Source organism: Lathyrus oleraceus, chromosome 3 (genome assembly GCF_024323335.1).
Source record: "Lathyrus oleraceus cultivar Zhongwan6 chromosome 3, CAAS_Psat_ZW6_1.0, whole genome shotgun sequence".
NCBI classification, from domain to species: Eukaryota; Viridiplantae; Streptophyta; class Magnoliopsida; order Fabales; family Fabaceae; genus Lathyrus; species Lathyrus oleraceus.
In genome coordinates, this window is record NC_066581.1 from 508,386,125 (window position 1) to 508,406,070 (window position 19,946).

The 19,946-nt window shown below is 32.7% G+C and overlaps 1 protein-coding gene across 1 annotated transcript; it reads left to right on the forward strand.

Moving 5' to 3' along the window:
• Positions 1–5,740: 5,740 nt before the first annotated feature.
• Positions 5,741–19,497, forward strand: LOC127131870 (sugar transporter ERD6-like 6). The gene is made up of 8 exons (XM_051060760.1): positions 5,741–5,776; positions 5,861–5,929; positions 18,378–18,440; positions 18,530–18,589; positions 18,806–18,871; positions 18,960–19,019; positions 19,124–19,238; positions 19,316–19,497. Exons 1-8 carry the CDS (start codon positions 5,741–5,743, stop codon positions 19,495–19,497), a joined length of 651 nt encoding a protein of 216 aa, XP_050916717.1.
• The last annotated feature ends 449 nt before the right edge of the window (positions 19,498–19,946 follow it).

The window sequence follows — 19,946 nt, forward strand, 5'->3', positions numbered from 1 at the left end:
TTAATTCTTAATGCATGTGTGTTGTGTTCATTGTACAAAGCTAGCTGTTAAAAGTAAAAAGTAGTTGTTAACTTGCACAAGGTAACTTATATATGCATAGTGTAAGGCATTCATGAAAAGTTATATTATAATATATACCAACTTGCATTATGTTCTTGACATGTTAAGATTATTGTTCCACACCAGATGCTAAGATTATTTTGTACCATAATTATTTTGTACCTTAATGATATACATGAAAGTGAAAAGATATTACAGCCCTATTGGAGAATAAAGAGATTAGCAAATTTAGTGGTGTTGACAAGTTGTTGAATGTATCCAATCAGAAAGAGGCCCACAATGGCGGCTAATGTTTGTTTAACAAAAAAAACTTCAATTTAGGTTAGTAAATTAGCACATTTATATAGATACATAAGTAATTAGTCCCTCTTATACTTTAAAATAGAAGATAGAGTAATAGGGCATATATATAATTGTTAGTTTGAGAATAATTTAAGTGCTGTTTATTTAATTCATGAGACCCAATAAGGGTATAGTGATAATTTAGAGATAAGATTGGAAGTTAATTTATTCATAAGAAAAAGATACATTCCTACCTTAATAATATCATAAACTCTTTTTATTAATTACTCGATTCATTATTAATTATTCTCATTAATTAGTTTATATATATATATATACTAGAATAATAATCAATATAAAAGATTAAAAAGAAATAAAAGTAAATGATAATAAACACGATCAATCTTTGTTAACGTATTTTAGTTAATAATGTTTACCTTTGTGATTACATAGCAATTATAATTTCATAATTAGGGTTATTATTACAAGTAATATATATACCATTACGATTAAGTGTAGAATAATACTCATGAATCGTACCATGCATGTTAGTTCCCCTGCACCTTAGTCACCTACTTAGGACAAATAATTGGGCGTAAGACATATTTGGGATTTCACATTAAATTCTTATGTTTAAATGGTGTTCCTATTTGCTTTTATATGAGTCATACTCAACAATCTCCACATTGACTAACATCAACCCCTATGAATACTTCTTGGATGACGATCACATCTTGACAACTAGGGAGGTACACCTTCTGCTTAACACTGAGAAACATGTAATAAGTTCAATCAACACTTGAACTTGTCATTAATGATTGACATGTCCAACATATTAGATGCATTCTCTAAAGTATGAACCTTTTCAAGTAATATATGTTCAAGTGTGAGTAACTCTATGATATTTTGAAACCTCACATCACTATGATTGGTCCTAACATGATACATCTGATTATTTTTCAAATAAATGACACTCTGACTATCACAATGCAAATTAACTTCACCTTGATTAATATCCAATTCTCCCACCAATCTTGTAAGCCATAAGACTTTTATGGCAACTTCACCTTTCGTCATGTAGTTTGCTTCAATTGTCAACATTGACCAATATGGATTTAGCCAATCAACTCCAACAAATAGGTCCTTCTACTAAAGTAAAGACACACCCGGTTATATACCTTCTTTCATCTATATCACCAACATAATTTGAATCAACATATCCTACTACTGAAGGATCTCCATGTTCATTGATAAACATAATATCATGACTCATTGTACTCTTCAAGTACTTGAAAATCTACTTGACTGCTTCCCAATAACGCTTGCTCAATTTAGACATAAACTTAAAAATTTGACTTACAACTTTTGCCAAATTTTATCTAGTGTAGACCATAATATACATTAAACAACCAACAACGCTGACATAAGGAATCTTTGACATACTTAACTTATGCATCTGTATTTGGACACTGATCCAAAGAGAGCTTAAAATGATTAGTCAATGGAGTATTTACAACCTTTGAATTACTCATGTCAACTTGCCTAGCACCTTTTCAACATGATTTTCTGAGAGAACCATAATTTTCTAACACTCTTGTCCTTGTGAATTTCCATACCAAGAATCTTCTTAGAAACACCTAAGTCTTTCATGTCAAAAACCTTTATCAGCATGATTTCCATTTCATTTACGTCATTTAAATGATTAACAACAATCAACATATCATCAATATACAATAACAAGAAAATAAAAGAATCATCATCAAGGCTCCTATCATAAACACAACAGACACACTCACTAATTGTGTAGCCAATATGAAGTATTTATGAATCAAAGCTCTTATACGATTACCTTGTAGACTACTTTAATTCATACAAAGACGTCCTTAATATACAAACTAGTATATCATGTCCAATGTCACTAAACCCCTCAGCTACTCCATGTAAATTTTCTCTTCTAAATTTTTGTGAAGCAATGTTATATTCACATCCATGTGCTATAAATGCATGTTCCAATTGGCTACCATGGCTAACACTAACCTGGTAGAAGTATGTCTGACGAGTAGAGAGAAAATCTCATCATAGTCAATCTCATTCTATTGTGAGTACCTTTTTGCTACAAGATGAGTCTTGAACTTGTCCGCTTCTTTTTTTGTTACTTATGGTTTTCTCTTGAACACCCACTTATAATAGTTGACCCTTTTTCACTTAGGAATATCAACAAGCTCTCATGTCTAGTTTTTCTTCAAGGACTCCATATCTTCCACCATTGTACCCATCTACATACCTTTCTCCTGGATAGCTATATCCTCTCAAAAGGTGGAAGGATCTTCAAACTAGTAAAGAGAACATATGTTGTCATGTATTCATACCCATATCTTTCTAGTAGCTTAGTTGAACAAAGATCTATATCACGTACAATAATATAATCCATTAATCGACTTGAAAATTTAGGTCCATGGTAAATTTCAGTATTAGAGCATGGTTTCTCTTGTGGTTCATCACTACCCGCATATTATTTATTGGTGGAAGATCAACATCCATAAGAATCACCTGTTTGTTGGAAGTTTCTCCATCAAATGCTAACATATATGTTAAACTAATAAGTTCAACATTAATTTCCCATAAAAAACAACATCTCTACAGATTACCATCTTCTTTTTAATTGGATCTCATAACTTGAACCCTTTCACACCTTTTACGTAACCGACAAAGAAACACTTCTTCAAATTTGGATCAAGTTTCGGTCGATCTTCACTAGATATACGCGCATAATCTGGGCACCAAAAAATCCTTAAATTGTCAAGATTAATAGGATTACATGTTCATACCTCCTATGCAACCTTACCCCTACAATGATGCCTATAGTGACCTGTTGATAAGATAACATGCCATGTTAGCTGCCTCTGCCCAAAAACGTTTCCTTGTCACTTGGAGACCTATTCATTCTATTTACCACACCATTTTTGTGGTGTCTTACAAACTCATAAATGCCTTTGAATACCATGTTCTTCCCATAAACTTTTGAAATTCGAATCAACATATTATATCCTATTGTCTGACCATAAATACTTGATTTTTCTGTCTGTTTGGTTCTCTACCTTTTCCTTGCACAACTTGAATTTGCTAAAAAAATAGATTTATGGTTCAAGAAATACACATAAAACTTGCGAGAAAAATTATCTACGAAAACCACAAAATACCTCGAACCATCCATGAAAACCTCTTTGATATGCCCCATTTACATCAGAATGCACATAGTATAAAATTACATATGTTTTGTGCTTTTTGGTCTTGAACCAAAAACGAAAATGTTTCCCAAGTACACAATACTTTCACAAATCTATATTGCAACTACAAACACCCTTCAATAGATTTCTCTTTTTAAGTTTGATTATCCCACACTCACTAAGATGATGCAAACACATATACACGTTTGGTTGCATCATTATTAAACCCAGCTGATTTAACATCACCTACAATAGTGTTCCCAAACAGTTTGTAGATGTTACCTGCAGTTCTCATTTCCCTCATTAGAGTTAAGACACCATTTCTAACTTTCATAATGTTCGTATCTCGACCAGACCTGTAGGGGAAACCACTTGTCTATAGAGTATCTAGAGAAATCAATTTCTTCCTTAATTCTATAATATATATGACACCGTTCAACATTTGCACGACACCATCATCCATGGAAATTTTGATATGTCTCATTCTAGTTATAGTACATGCTTTATCATCACCTAAATAAACAAATCCAAAATTACCTGGCCTAAATGAAGTGAATCATTCCCAGTATGGTGATATGTGTTAAGAATACCTTGAATCAAGTATACATGCATATGTTTACTTGCTAGATGAAACACACAATATATCTAATTAACTGCTATAATCATCGATTTGAACCATATTTACATAACTAGATGGCCCTGTTTTTCGTTTGGACAATTCTTCTTCCAATGCCCAATTTGTTTGCAACTATAAAACTCACTTGTTTTATTATTATTGGAATTAAATCTCTTATTTTTAAAATTTACTTTACCCCTGTCTCACCCATGATTTTTACCCCATTAAACTATAGATTATCGCCTTGAGTTCTTTCCTTTACACTTTGTCGCCTTTGAGAATGAGACAAAACTATAACAATAATTACATCAAGACTGATAGCTTCTTTCTCTTAGGTAAGAGTAGTAATCAAGTGATAATAAAAATATAGTAGCGAGCACAACAAGATAATTGTCATATATTCATTATAACTCTTCACCTCAAACCTCACCAGATTGGTGATGATGGTGTTGAAGACATTAACATGTTGTTGCAAATCAGATATTTTCTATATTTGTAGAGTGTATAGTCGTTGCTTCACGAATAATTTGTTCATCAGCATCTTTGACATTTACTCACTCTCTAATTTTTCCCAAACCTTCATCGGTGTCGTTAGGTCTAGGATATGCTACATCACCTCGTCTGGAACACATAGGTGAATCAATCTTACAACCTTCCCCTTCATCTATTCTCAATCAGTATCCTTCATATGTTAATCAGTTTTGTCTCATGCAACACCTTCTATAAACTTCTTTGAGAAAATAAATCCTTAAACCTCAATTTCCATATCTGAAATAACTTGTTCAATCAAACCTTATCACCTCGAATTTCGCACTAGAGTTAATCACCATCTTATACCAATTGCTATTACTGTCGAGAATGTAATCCATGGTGTTGAAGCATGCCATTTTCGAAACACCTAGGTGTTGAAGTGCCGGGGAGTTAGCCTCGACATGGATTTTTACTTAGGCTCAATGTTGCAGTGTTAGCAGAATTAGGTATTTAGGCTTTGCTTGAAGAGAAAGCAAGCCCAAAATCTATAAATATGGAGTAACCCTTATTGATTGTAATACAACATAATAGAAGTGCAGTTGCACAGTTGAATAAAATCTCAGTTTGAGAGTAGAGAGTAACTCTGCAGAAATTTCTTCTTCTTCTTCCTTATTCGAAAACCATAATATCTCTTTCTTCCCCAATTCAATTTTGTTTCTTTTCATTACCATTCTACAACATAATCTTGCAACCAAGGTTGGTTGATTCACTCGAGTGAAGGTGAAGAACAAAAGGAGTAATCAATCAGAAAGATTGATTCTTGTTCATCAAGATTCGGTTCGGAATTTTCCATAAGTTTTGGTGAATTTCTTGAAGGGAAATTGGTTAATTTCTAACATCTGGTATCAAGAGCATTGGCTGAGTGATTTATGGGAAGCAAAACATGATGGTGATGAATCACCCGAACGGGCATTTCCTGATGAGTCTCCTAATTTTTAAGAATCAGAATTACGAGAATTGGTGCAAGTAGATAAAGGTTGTCTTTTGCTATCAAGATCTTTGGGATCTTATGAACGAGGGAGTGATGTCGCTTGCAGAAAATGCGGCGGATGAAGAAAAGGTTGCACACAAAGAGTTGAAGAATAAAGATTATAAAGCTCTCTTTATGATCCATTAATGCATTGATGTAGACAATTTCAAAAAGGTTAGTGATGTTGAATCAGCGAAAGAAGCATGGGAAATTCTTGAAAATTTGTTTGGAGGCACAGAAAAGGTGAAAGAAGTGAGGTTACAAACTCACAAAAGAAAGTATGAATTGCTTCAGATAGAAGGCAATGAAAGCATAACTGATTTTTTCACTAGGGTTGCAAAACTGGTGAATCAAATCAAGTTATATGGAGAAGTGTTGACATCAAGGTCAGTTGTTTCAAATATCTTGAGGTCATTGACTCCAAAGTTCGACCACGTGGTGGTAGCCATAGAAGAGTGGAAAGATTTATCAACATTAACAAAGGAAGAGCTTCAAGGGACGCTTGAATCTCATGAACAAATAATGAATGAAAGAGCTGCAGGAAAGTCAAAGAGTGATATGGCTTTGCAGGCACAATCAAGAAGAGAAAAGAAAGGTAAAGCGAAGTGATTCGACAACAAAGGTAGAGGAGGCTGCAACAATTCGACTGGTTGAAATCAGCAAGAATGAGGCTGGTAGAGTCGGAGAAAGCCCTCATACCAAAGCAACCAAAGAGGTGGTGTTGTAGGTAGAGGAAGAGGTGGTGGTCGAAAACATGACAAAAGTCACATTCAATGTTTCAATTGTCAGAAGTATGGTCACTACTCTATTGACTGTCCTAAAAAACAAAAGAATCAAGATAATGATGCAAAGTTTGCAAAGCATGAAGAAGAAGCAATGTTGTTGATGGTCACAACAATAGATGAAGAAAGATTCCAGGACCAATGGTACTTGGACTCGGGATGCTCATCACACATGATTGGTAGGAAAGATTAGTTTGTCAACATGAAACCCTCAATGAAGAACATGGTAAAATTTGCAATTGACAATACTCTAGCAGCTGAAGGTATTGGTGATGTTTATTATAAGGAAAGATGGAAAGAGGTCAGTAATTTCCAATGTATTGTACATACCAGGCATGAAAAGTAATTTTCTCAGTAGAGGGCAGTTGGTCGAAAAGAACTACAAAGTGTCGATTGAAGATAAGATGATAAGAGTTCTCGAATTAGGTGAAAGATTAATCTTGAAGGCACCTATGTCTCAGAATAGAACCTACAGGATTGAACTTAATATGATGGAGCACAAATGCCTTGAAACTGCAACTAGAGGTGATGAATGGATATGGAACTAAAGACTTGGTCATCTCAACTCCAAAGACATTAGATATCTGAAGAGAAGAAATATGATTTCAAGGTTACTAGAAATTAACATTCCAAATGAAGTATATGAGGAATGTGTGTAAGCGAAGCAACACAATAACGACTTCAGCAATGATACATGAAGAAATTCAAAGGCAACCCATGAAGTCATATACTCTTATGTGCGTAGTCATATCCAGATGGATTTGATTTGAGGTAACAAATACTTTATCACATTCATAGATGATTTCAGTCGAAAATGGTGGACTTACCTGATCAAGAAGAAAAGTGAAGTGATCGAGGTATTTGTCAAGTTTAAATCTATGGTCGAAAGACAAAGTGGTCAAAATCTTAAGATTTTGAGGACTAATGGTGGTGGAGAATATGTGTCAAAATATTTCGACATGTTATATGAGAAAGAAGGAATTGTGCTTGAGGTGGTGCCACCTACACTCCACAGAGGAATGGAACTGTAGGAAGGACGAATAAAACCATCATGAATATGGTGAGAGGTATGTTGAAAGGAAAACATCTACCCAAAGAATTATGGGGAGAAGCTATGTCGACAACAACATATATTTTGAACAGATGTCTGACGAAGAATCTAGATGGAATCACGCCAGAAGAATGTTGGTCTGGTGTTAAGCCTAGATTGAGTCATCTAAAAGTATTTTGATCTATAGCACACAGACATGTGCCAGATTAGTTGAGAAGAAAACTTGATGACAAGTTGAGTCAGATGATCCTAATAGGGTATCATTTGATTGGAGGTTACAAGTTGTTTGACCCAGTGAACAAGCAAGTAGGGACCAGCAGGGACGTGATCATAAATAAGCTTAAGGAATGGGATTGAATTGAAAATGTCAAGAAGGATTCAATGAGAATCTTATGTGAAGAACCAGCAAGTGAAGTCGAAAGATAAGTTCGACAAGAAGAATTCAGAGGTCAAGCAAGCACAAACAAACCTCAGAGGACAAGACGCATCCCTGTAAGGTTTCAAGAATGTGTGATTACATCAGATGATGTGGTCGAAGATAAAGGTGAGCTGGTACACTGTGCTTTCTATGCATATGTTGAACCAGTCAATGCAGCTGAAGCATTAAAGGATTCGAAGTGGGTGAAAGCAATGAATGAGGAACTGGAGTCCATCGAAGTCAACAACACTTGTTCACTTGTCGAATTTCCTTAAGGCAAGAAGGAAAACGATGTGAAGTGGGTATACAAGGTGAAGTTGAATCCCAAAGGTGAATTAACTCAAAACAAGGCAAGACTTATGGCGAAAGGATTTCTTCATAAGGAAGGAATCGACTTCGATGAATTTTTTCACATGTTGCTAGAATCAAAACAATCAGGTTGGTTGTTGATATAGCAAACATGAAAAACTGGAAAATATTTCAGATGGATGTGAAATTTCCATTCCTCAATAACTCATTAGATGAAGAAGTGTATGTTGTACAACCAAATGGGTTTATGACACATGGAGAAAAAAGCAAGGTATACGGGTTGCATAAATCCATGTATGGACTTAAGCAAGCTCCAAGAGCTTGGAATAAAAAGATAGACAGTTTCCTAAGGGAGAAGGAATTTATGAAGTGCACAACTGAGCATGGAGTATATCTAATAAGAAGCAATAGTGAGTTGCTTATACTATGCCTCTATGTCGATAACCTATTGATAACAGGAAGTTGCAAGAAGGAGATCGAAGATTTCAAACATGACCTAAGTGAGGAGTTTGAAATGTTAGACTTGGGGAATCTCTCATATTTCCTTGGCATCGAATTCTACAAGAGTAATAAAGGCTTGATGATGCATCAAAGAAAATATGCAGGTGAAATACTCAAGAGATTTGAGTTGCAAGATTTCAACCCAACTTCGACTCCAGTTGAGCTCAGATTGCAACTGTCAAAAAACACAAATAAAGATGATGTTGATCTAACACAACACAAAAGATTCATTGGATCACTTTGATACTTGTGTCACACAAGGCCCGATCTAGCATACAGTGTAGGTATGGTAAGTAGATTCATGCAGCGACGAAGAGGATACTAAGGTATCTAAAAGGAACTCTCGACTATGGAATTTTGTTTCCCGCGTCTGATGAAGGAAAAGAATTCAAGCTAGTGAAATACACTGACTCAACTTGGTGTAGTGATGCTGAGGATAGAAAATCCACAACTGATTATGTGTTTATGCTAGGTGGTACACCAGTTGCTTGGAGTTCGAGAAAGGAACCAGTAGTAGCACAATCATCGTTTGAAGTAGAGTACATAATTGCTTCTCTTTGTGCATGTCAAGCAACATGGATGGTGAATTTAGTCGAAGAGATTACAAGGAAGAATTATGGAGAAATTACCATGAAGATCGACAACATGGCTGATGTCAATCTGGTGAAGAATCTGATAGCACGTGGGCGAAGTAAGCACATCGAAATGAGGTTCCATTATCTTTCAGAGCAAGTAGCGGAAGTGGAGCTAAACTTGGAACACTGCAGAACTGAGAATCATATTGTAGACATCATGACGAAAGGAGTACAGGTCGAAGTATTCAAAAGGTTAAGATCTATGATCAATGTAGATAGATTAGGCATAGTAAATTAGGTGGTGTGTTGAGAATGTAGATAGATTAGACACAATGAATTATGTGGTGTGTTGAGAATGTAGTTCATGGTGTCGAAGCATGTTATTTTCAAAACACCTAGGTGTCGAAGTGTCGGGAGTTAACCTCGACATGGATTTTTGCTCAAGCCCAATTTTGCAGTATTAGCAAAATTAGGTATTTGTGTTTTTCTTGAGGAGCAAGTAAGTCCAAAATCTATAAATAGAAAGTAACACTTATTGATTGTAAGATAACACAACAGAAGTGAAGTTACACAATTGAATAAAATCTCAGTTTGAGAGCAGAGAGTTACTCTGCAGAAATTTCTTCTTCTTCTTCTTCCTTATTCGAAAACTCTAATCTCTCTTTCTTCCCCAATTCAATTTTGTTTCTTTTCATTACCATTGTGCAGCGAAATCTTGTAATCAAAGTTGGTTGATTCATTCGACTGAAGAGTGAAGAACAAGAGGGAGTAATCAATCAAAAAGATTGATTCTTGTTCATCAAGATTCGGTTCAGAATTTTCCATAAATTTTGATGAATTTTTTGAAGGGAAATTGATGAACTTCCAACCAGAAGTACAACCTGAATAAAAGATTAAGGAGAAATAAAAGTAAAGACAATGAAAATTATTGATCTTTGTTAATATAGTTTGAACAATAGTAGATATCTTTGTAACTATAGAAGTAACTATAATTGTTTTTTATTTCTATAATTATTAAGGTTACATTATATGTCCTTTTTTTTGTATGAAACAATTTTTCATTTCAATGTTAACTATCTTACTTTAACAAAATTTATGTAATTCAATGAATGTCATATCAGAAGAAAAAAAAGGAACAATTTCATTCTCCCATAGATAGAGTTCTATTAGATACTCTCTTTTAGTGATTTTATTCTATATTCTTCTTTCTTTTCTAAAACAGTTGTATGATATGTATGGAAGATAGTTCAATCCATACGTTACACAATAGAAATCTTAGTAGATTAGATTCAAATCCACTTCATAATATAGATTAATCCTATTCATCCTAACTCTTTTTTTTTGGATCATTAAAATTTAAATTCATGTATTCCATTAACTTTGTCATCCCCTAATATATGTAATGAAATTTCTTGAGTTTAATTATCATTTTCCATTAAATGAATACAACTTAGTGGGAAAATGATCATGTACACATTATACATTTATACATGGTGGAAATTATATATATATATATATATATATATATATATATATATATATATATATATATATATATATATATATATATATATATATATATATATATATATATATATATATATATATATATATATAGTCTTCCACTAAATCAAAATCTTAAATTTGATTGAGAAGAACTAGAACAAATATCTAGTTTAGGGAAATGCATAATTCTCCAAAAACTTCACCTTTGAGTGAGATCAATAAAGTGGTTTAAAAATATTAATTAGACAGATTTTGACCCCTCTTTCTTTTCTTGTCTTTTCATTGTTTTATCCCCAATTCAATTCTTCTAACTTGTTGGAATGAGCATAAAGGTAACTTCATGATTATAAGTTGGAAGAAGAAAAAAATCGTGATTAACTATATGTGTATCATTGACTTTTTGTACTTTGTACTACACATTATTTTGGGGATAATGGTCAAAATGATAATTAATCACTTAGCTTGAAATTCAAAGTTTATAATCATGAGATGTAGAATAGAATTGGCAATGTCTTCACATATATACATAGAATTGTAGAATCTATAGCATTAGAAAATTAAAAAGGGAATGATGCGAGAGAATTGTACTATTTTTTAGTAGACCAAAATGTGCCATTTATAAAATATAGTTGAATGTGATTTTTATTTATATAACTAATACACGTGATGCTAGTTTTAGCAAAGTGAACCTTGAGGCTAATTGAAAGAGTCGAAGGATAAATTGAAGGTGAGTAATTGACAAGCATGAGTTTGGACCTAGAGTACATGTTATACTCTTCCATATTGATAACCACACTTAAACTCTTCATAACTAAGAAAGATATAGGGTGTTAAGGGTTCTCTTGTTTCGGTTCTCTTTGAAGGTTAATTTTAGATAAGTGTCAAATTTATTGATTTTATATAAGAATTTATTAACTTAAATAATAAGTCATCACAAGATAAAATATTTATTTAAGTAGGGATTACAATTGTACTCATCCTCGATAGATACCAGTAAATATTACTCATAATAGACTGGATAAAAATCAGCAAAATAACTATGGACACAAACATATGCAATTATCCACTAAAATAAGTGGATATGGATGTGGCTATAGGTACCTTAGTACTCAACCTGCTCATACCTGCAATGTATATATTTATTTATTTTTATTTTCATTATTATGTATATATATGTTAATCTAATAATTTTATTAAATACATCAATATTAAATTTATACATATTTTAATATAAATGTTTGTTTATTTCTTATCTCAACAATAACATCTTCAAATTTTTTAAAATATTGTTAAAAAATTAAAATGACATGATAAATTATAATTGATCGATCATTTTTTTTAGAAATGCGGATAAACGGGTATGTGTATGAGTACTTAGGTACCCATAGGATACAAGTACGAGTACAAACATTAATGTTCACGCGGGTATGAGCTCGGGTACGGGGATTATTTTAACTGTGAGTTTGGGGACGGGTACTATAGTACCCTGCCCAAACCCTACTCATTGACATCCCTATGTGTGGCCTTTTTAACTATGTTATTCATAAGTACATGAGAAAATGGTTAAGGAAAGTACAAAGTTTATCAACAAAGTGGCAAAATCCTCGCTAGGAAAAACAGGAGCTCACTCCGTCAAAAAGGAAGTCGCCAAGCCAAGCAAGGGCTTGCTAAGTCAAAAACATGACAAAACTTCAAAAGATCTTCTTGTGCGAAACACAGGGTCTCGCTAAGCGAGCTATGACAGATCAAAAAAAACTTCAAAGTCAAGTTACTTCACAAAGAAGAAAAATACTCGTTAGGCGAGACATATGTCTCACTAAGCGAGACAAGATGGTTCAAAGACTTCTTGACTAAGTTACTTAAGACTGAAGGAATAGTTTGCTCGCTAGGAAAGAAAGGGTGACACTAAGTGAACTATGGCGACTAAAGCTATATGTAAATGAGCTAGACATGATATAAAGGAGAAGAAAATCAAGCTCGACATGCGAGCTAAAGCTCTCGTTAAGCGAGAATGTGTTACCATAACTCTAGAAATAGTAGCCACAATCATTCATTTGGGAGGAGAGCATAGGTTATCACTTTAATACTCCCTCCGTTATAATTTATAAGCAAAAAACTAATATTTCACACTTACTAAGAAAGTTTAAATTTTTGTATTTTTTTAGAATATGTTTTATTGAAAGAAGTAAAAACAATTTTAATTGGTTATTGTTTAAAGAAAATGTGAGAGAAAACAAATTAAATGCAAATTTAAATTTAATTTTACCTTAGAAAATATTTATTTTACAGAATAAAATGCTTAAATGAAATAAAATTGATATATTTGTTTGCTTATAATTTGTAATAAGAAAAATGAGTTTTTTTTTCTTATAAATCATTACAGAATGAGTACAAGTTTACACCAGGAAACTCAGAAACTTAACATAAGAGAAATAAAGAGGGAAGGTTGAAGTAGAAAGCATTGTCCGAGAAAGAGTAGTTATTGTAGGTTTTCATTGTAGAACTACTATGAGTAAGAGTAGTTAATTTGTCTTTTGTTAGAGTTATATGTAGACGTTTTAATATTAATGTCCCAATCATGATAATGACGTTTTATGAAATTTTGATTATGCTTTAATTTTGATGACCATTTTCAATATTTGTACATGATTCGAATAAATTTCTTTTTCAAAATTTCGTTGTCAGTTTTGTGGCATTTGATTCTAATCAACTTTTAAACATGATTCAAATCACATGCCATTTGATTCGAATCACTCTTTGTGTGATCTGAATCAACTAGCAGTTTTTAAAAATTAGTTATTTCTTTTATTCCACTTCATTTTCTCATTTGATTCAAATCATATTTTTCTCTTGATTCAAATCTAACTAACTTTTTCAACCATTTTGTATGCTTAATCTCAAGCTCATATAAAACATTTTCGTCATCATCTCTCGCATAACATCTATCATTCTGATCATATTTTTCAAAGTCAGTTTTATTGAAAATCAATCTTCTCTATTTTGAGTGTTCAAATTCTTACAATAAAATCCGTGCATCTTCAACTTCAATTGAGTTCAGATCTGGATAACGAGACTGATGAGATTGATTGAAAGAAACGTGTACTTGAAACTAACTGTTCTTGGAGATCTTGTTGATTTTTTAAGATCGTTACCAAGATTGAGGGATTGTCAATGGTGGTGACAAAATCCATTAAAAAGAAGTATGTTCTTCTCTCCAGAATTTTCTTAGTAGTAATTATGTGGAAGGCTACAGATAAGACGGAGTTCTTCTCAGATCTTCGGATAATTTCACCGCTCAAGGAATAGGTATGATCAAGGGGTTGATTGCTACACACGAAGGCTTGGATCATAGTTGGTGTTATTGGAAGATTAAAGAAATGTGTTTGAGTAAAGATTATGTAGAAGAGTTTGGCAAATGTGTTGTATACAAGTCAAGATCCAAATTAGGAGATTTATTTTCTCAGCTATATTGTGGATTGGTGATTGTATAAACTCTTGGCAATATTTTTCAAATGAAAAGGAACTATGCAGGTTCTAATGGGAAACTATTGAAGAATGCACGTAGGCAAAGTGAGGACGAACGCTTAAGCACTATAAATCTCGGTATCATCTCTCTCTTACTTTTGCATTTAAACTCGTAGTGATTATATGCTTAGGTTTTTTAATTTCTTCCTATTATATTGTTTGTTCTTGATAGCGATTTATTGCGTATGAATTAGATTTTGTTGGAATTGGATAACTTGTTAAGCAAGATTGTTGATTGATAATCTCGAAACGAACTGAATTTATAACTCCACAAATTGAATCATTGTGTATACACTTCTTGTGACTACACAAATTAAATCTATTCATATCAAGCGTTTCATCATTATAATCTTTGATATTTGTGAAACAAACTGTGTTAGCTTGATCAATATTCAACTGTATAATTTTCATTTTTGCATCAAATCTTCCGCTCGCAACTCATTTTTGAAAACACTCTGATTTTGGAAAACGGCGAATGAATTTCAATTTGGGTTTACTCACCCTCTTCTAGACTATTTTGCTACTTCCGTATTCACACCCAACAAATAGAATGAGGGATAGTTTATTATTCAAGATGATTGATTTCAAGTTGTTGATTTATACATAAAAGACGAACGCAACATGATAGGTTGTAATATTAATTACTTATTAGAAATACATATTACTAATCACGATAATACATGAAAATAGTACGATGAAACTTGACCCCAACAAGATTTCTTATCCGTTAAAACACGAAACTCATTTACCTTTATTTTATCATTAAATTTTAAAACAAACACACTTTTACACAACTTTTCTTAAAAACATAGAAATTGTTGAACGGATTTTGAAATCGCATCAGTCAATATGGAGCCGATAATCTTAAATCTTACTTTTCTTTTGTTGATACTATACGAACAATAAACCATTGACCAACATCGAAATATTATCACTAAAACCACATGCCCAGATTGAATTGTATGACTTAAGACCAAACCCAAACTTTTTCATCATATAATCAAGGAAACTCCAAGAAAAGAGTCACACTCCTTTTCAAAATCCATTTTATAGATGAGACTACCCTTCCTAGATATTTTGTCCAAGTCAACTATCTCATTGGAAGTTGTCACCCCCATCTACCTGCTACCTTCAATTAATGAAAGCATATTGATTTGGTGGAATAAGCATATCCATAACCATCACAAGTCTCTCAACCAAAACATCAACCATAAGCTTATTTAATGAGCCAATGAGAGAGATACAACGAAAACTCCCGATACAGAAGGATGCGTCCACCTTAGAAATTATGATAATAATATATCATTTAGATTTGATGATATTGCGACAAAAGGATAAAAAATACACCCTTATTCAATAATAGCAAAATTATACTCCATCTGTCACACAATGAATGACCAATTTAGAATAAATGAATGTTCCAAAATGAACGATTCATTTCAATTTTTAATGCATCTTTTCAACTTTTACCCTCTAACTAATACTACTTTTATCATTCCCAATACACAATAAAGATAATTTAGTAAAAATACTATTTTCTCTCTTTCATTTATTCTTTTTTCTTAATCTGTGTGAAATGGCCAACTGAGTCACTCATTGTGAGACAAAGGGAGTAAGATATAAATTTCACATATCCCACCTAAAAGATTAAAGTGGTAAGTATCAAATTATTTTAATTTATGTTGGGAAAGATTGATCGCAATACAAATACATAATACTTAAACTCCAAAATAGGAGAAGATTCGCAGTCATTGTCAAATGACGATCAAGAATGATACTATTTGAAAAATGTTATAATATATCAACTACTCTCAAACAACTATGGCTCATAGTTATTACACTTATATTGACCGAGTGACTTCAAACACAAGAGATGGATAAAAACGTTTTCTTATTTCATTTTTTTTTGTGCGATCATGATTTTCGAAATTTAAATTGAAAGTGACTCCTTAACGATGGTTAAGGTTCTCTCCAATCTAATTATTGTCCCTTGGACCATTAAAAATCAATGGTTGAATTGCTTCCATAAAATGAGAAATTAATGATCTTGTATAACAAGTTTGATTTTTCCAAATTTAGATGATTTCCTTCTTTAGGGGTTTTGGCTCTAGTCTCCTTTTTTTTTTCTTCATCTTTTCAATATTTTGGCTATATTATACTTGTTATATAAAGTTTATATTCTTAAATTTATTTTTTGTGGGGGTCTTTGTTTTATTTTTCCCTCATTTTGGTAGAAGTGAGACTATGGAGGAAGTGGTGTCACATAAAATCATGCGTGTGCACCCCACCATGACAACATTGACAACCCACATTTGTTTGTTTCTCATTATGCTTCAAATTTATAGCTAGCAAGGTATTTACAATTTTAATTACCCAATTAAATGTATCTCTTTTGTTTACATCAACCAAAAATAACCAAACATCATAATTAGTTTTTGGGCATTGGTAGGAAAGTGATTTCTCTTGTTTACCTCAACCAAAAATAACCAAACAATAACATCATAATAAGTCTTTGGGCGTTGGTAGGAAAATAATGAGAAATTCTCAATCATTTTAAAATTTCTAAATTTTTAATTTTGATTTATTTAAAAAAGATTGGGAAGTATTTTGTGAGATTAAAAAAAATATCTATTTAAAAAAGATTGGGAAGTATTTTAACATATTTGTTTAATGTATTTATTTTAAAATATGAAAAATGAATTATTGAAAAGATTTTATCGAATACCTTTTCACTAGCTTTTGATACTTACGTATTTTAAAATGAATTATTTATTTATGAGAGTGACTATATTGTATAAATTAATATATATTGGCTTACATAGTTTTGGAGGTTTTTGGGTCACTCATAATATACAGTGATTAAAAAGTTAGTGGTACATTTTAATTAAAATTGACTTGTATCCCCAATTTTCTATCGCGGAATATGGATAATATTGGATGTACTACATCATCAATCAATAAAAAGTTATTAAATTATTGTTGTTGCTTGCAGCTATAATGAGTGTTTGTTGTTGCTTGTAGAAACTTCTCTAGTGTTTGCAATATCATCTTTCAAGTCAATGAGAGGCTCAATCATATATAGGTTCAGTCGTTAATATGAAGTTCTAAAATATTGAAGATGATGATGTAGATCGGTCCAGTTGGCAAAGACACCAAAATATAACAGACCTATTTTTCACTACGCCAAAAACTGGAATAGACAGCGCACCTTAGAGGGCACTTTATTACAAAAGCGCACTCTAAAGTTAAGCGAAAAAATAAGGAGCGAACAACTGGAATATACAGCGCACTTTAGAGGGCGCTTTTGTAATAAAGCGCCCTCTAAGGTGAAGCGAAAAAATAAGGAGGAGATAGAGGGACAACAATACAGGGCGCTTTCTAGAAAGTGCCCTCTAAGGTTACCCTTAGAGAGCGCTTTTAAAAAAGCGCTCTATAAGTCCATGTGCATTTCCAGTTTATAAAACGTTTTTGGAAAGCCTTAGAGAACGCTTTCATAAGCGCCCTCTTAGGCCCCCTTTAGAGGGCGCTTTTTTTCCACAAGCGCCCTCTAAGGTCCCCTTTAGTAAACATTAAAATTATAACATACTGCGCGTTTTGTTATTTCACTCTCTATTATTTTCGTTCTTTTTCACGTTAGGGTTCTCACTGCTACGATTTTCGCTACTTCTAAGGCGTTCTCCTTCCACCTCTGTTAGATCTACGACGTTTCCTCCTTCTATTAATTCGTTGTTAGCCGTTCGATTTTGACACCATAGGTATTTTTCTAATCTTCATATTACTTGGTTTCTCTTCTGACGTTCGCTAAATGAGTGTCCTAAATGCGGTGTCTCGCGATATAAGAACAATTTGTCTCCAACAAAAGTCTTGTGGTATTTTCTTGTTATTCCGAGATTTAGACGCATGTCTCGAGTGATGTAGCAACATTTGGAGTCGGTGTTGTTCAGATTCGACCGAAAGAAAACTAAATTTGTAACGTTCCAAATTTATCAGACCATAATCTGAACAATATTTACATGTCATTTAGGTTCTTGCTACGATTTTAACTTTGTGGTTAGCAGACAAATCTGGTCGCCGGCTTTTACTTATTGTGAGTCTGAGCTTTTTCGATAATTTTGGCATTCACATTACTATTTGTTTGGAGGGTAATAAGAGATTAATCAAAATCTCCTATTGCAGGTTTCTTCATCTGCAATGGCTTTGAGTCTTTTGGTTGTTTCAATATCATTCTACTTGAAGGTAATAATAACTTTTTTGTTTGTTATATTTTTTGAACATTTTTTTTTGTTTATTTTTATATATACATAATACATTAACTAGATATTACACATGCATTCATGCATAAATATTCAGAAATTTGTAACATAGATTCACAGGATTATATATCAGTAAATTCTTCTTTATATTTTTGGTTTTTTATATGGATAATATATTTTATGTTGAATTTGCTCTCAGGAATATATATCACCAGATTCTGATTTATATGCGACATTGAGCCTCGTATCGGTGGCTGGATTTGTGGTGTGTAAATACAACTTTATTACACAAATGATGGTTTCTATTGTTTGTTTCCCTAACTTCATTATTATAAACTTTCAATTTCTTTCAGGTCATGGTTATTGCATTCTCTCTGGGATTAGGAGCAATGCCATGGATTATAATGTCTGAGGTACAATTTTCTTCAATAATAATATGCATGACAACCCTATATGAACAAACCTTTGTTGTAATATAATGTGATAGTTGATGTGTTGAATATATTTTACACAATAGATTCTTCCGATTAACATCAAAGGCCTAGCTGGAAGTTTTGCAACACTTGCCAATTGGTTCTTTTCCTGGTTGGTTACATTAACAGCAAATTTGCTCTTGGATTGGAGTTCGGGAGGTTTGTGTGCATTGCCTATGTTAATTTTCTATAAATATCTATTGTTTCTAACCAGAAGCTTCCTATGTTTTTATCAGGAACCTTCACAATATATACTGCAGTGTGTGTTTTCACAGCAGGATTTGTTGCCATTTGGATCCCCGAGACAAAGGGAAAAACTCTTGAAGAAATACAACAGTTTTTCAGATTAAGTTTCCTTTCGAGTAGTACTTCAGCTAGTGTTCACTCATGTATTCACATTCATATTTTTTTCTTCTGAATCAACTCAATTCATTTTTGTGCTCTTTGGTCTTGTTAAATATGAAAAATACCAAAACAGTGTGATTTTCTAATCTAGCAGCATACTTGCATTTTTGTTGTAATTGATTGATTATAAACAAATAAATGAAAGAGAGTGGTTATTATACATTTCAATTAGAGTAGCAGTGGTTTCGGTTCATGACATTTCAAATAGCAAGAGGATCATATAAACAATAAGCATATATCAGTATTTGTATTTTAATATTATAAAAGCATAAAAAGAACCTTTAGTTGCTCTTGTGAATTATAACAAGCAGCTGTATGCCATTTTCTTCTGGTTACCTCTTGTGGCTGCAACATAACCTGAAATGAGAATATGGTCACAGAGACATGTGATGCATGTAAATGTTAAATAACCACCCACTTTAGAGGGCGCTTTCCAAAATAAGCGCCCTCTAAACCCTTTAA

Coding starts and splice junctions, on each gene's coding strand:
- LOC127131870 (XM_051060760.1), top strand. CDS start 5,741: ATGTCGCTTGCAGAAAATGCGGCGGATGAAGAAAAG. Junction 5,930..18,377: donor TGTTTGGAGGCACAGAAAAG/GTGAAAGAAGTG, acceptor CATGTCATTTAG/GTTCTTGCTACGATTTTAAC. Junction 19,239..19,315: donor CTTGGATTGGAGTTCGGGAG/GTTTGTGTGCAT, acceptor TGTTTTTATCAG/GAACCTTCACAATATATACT.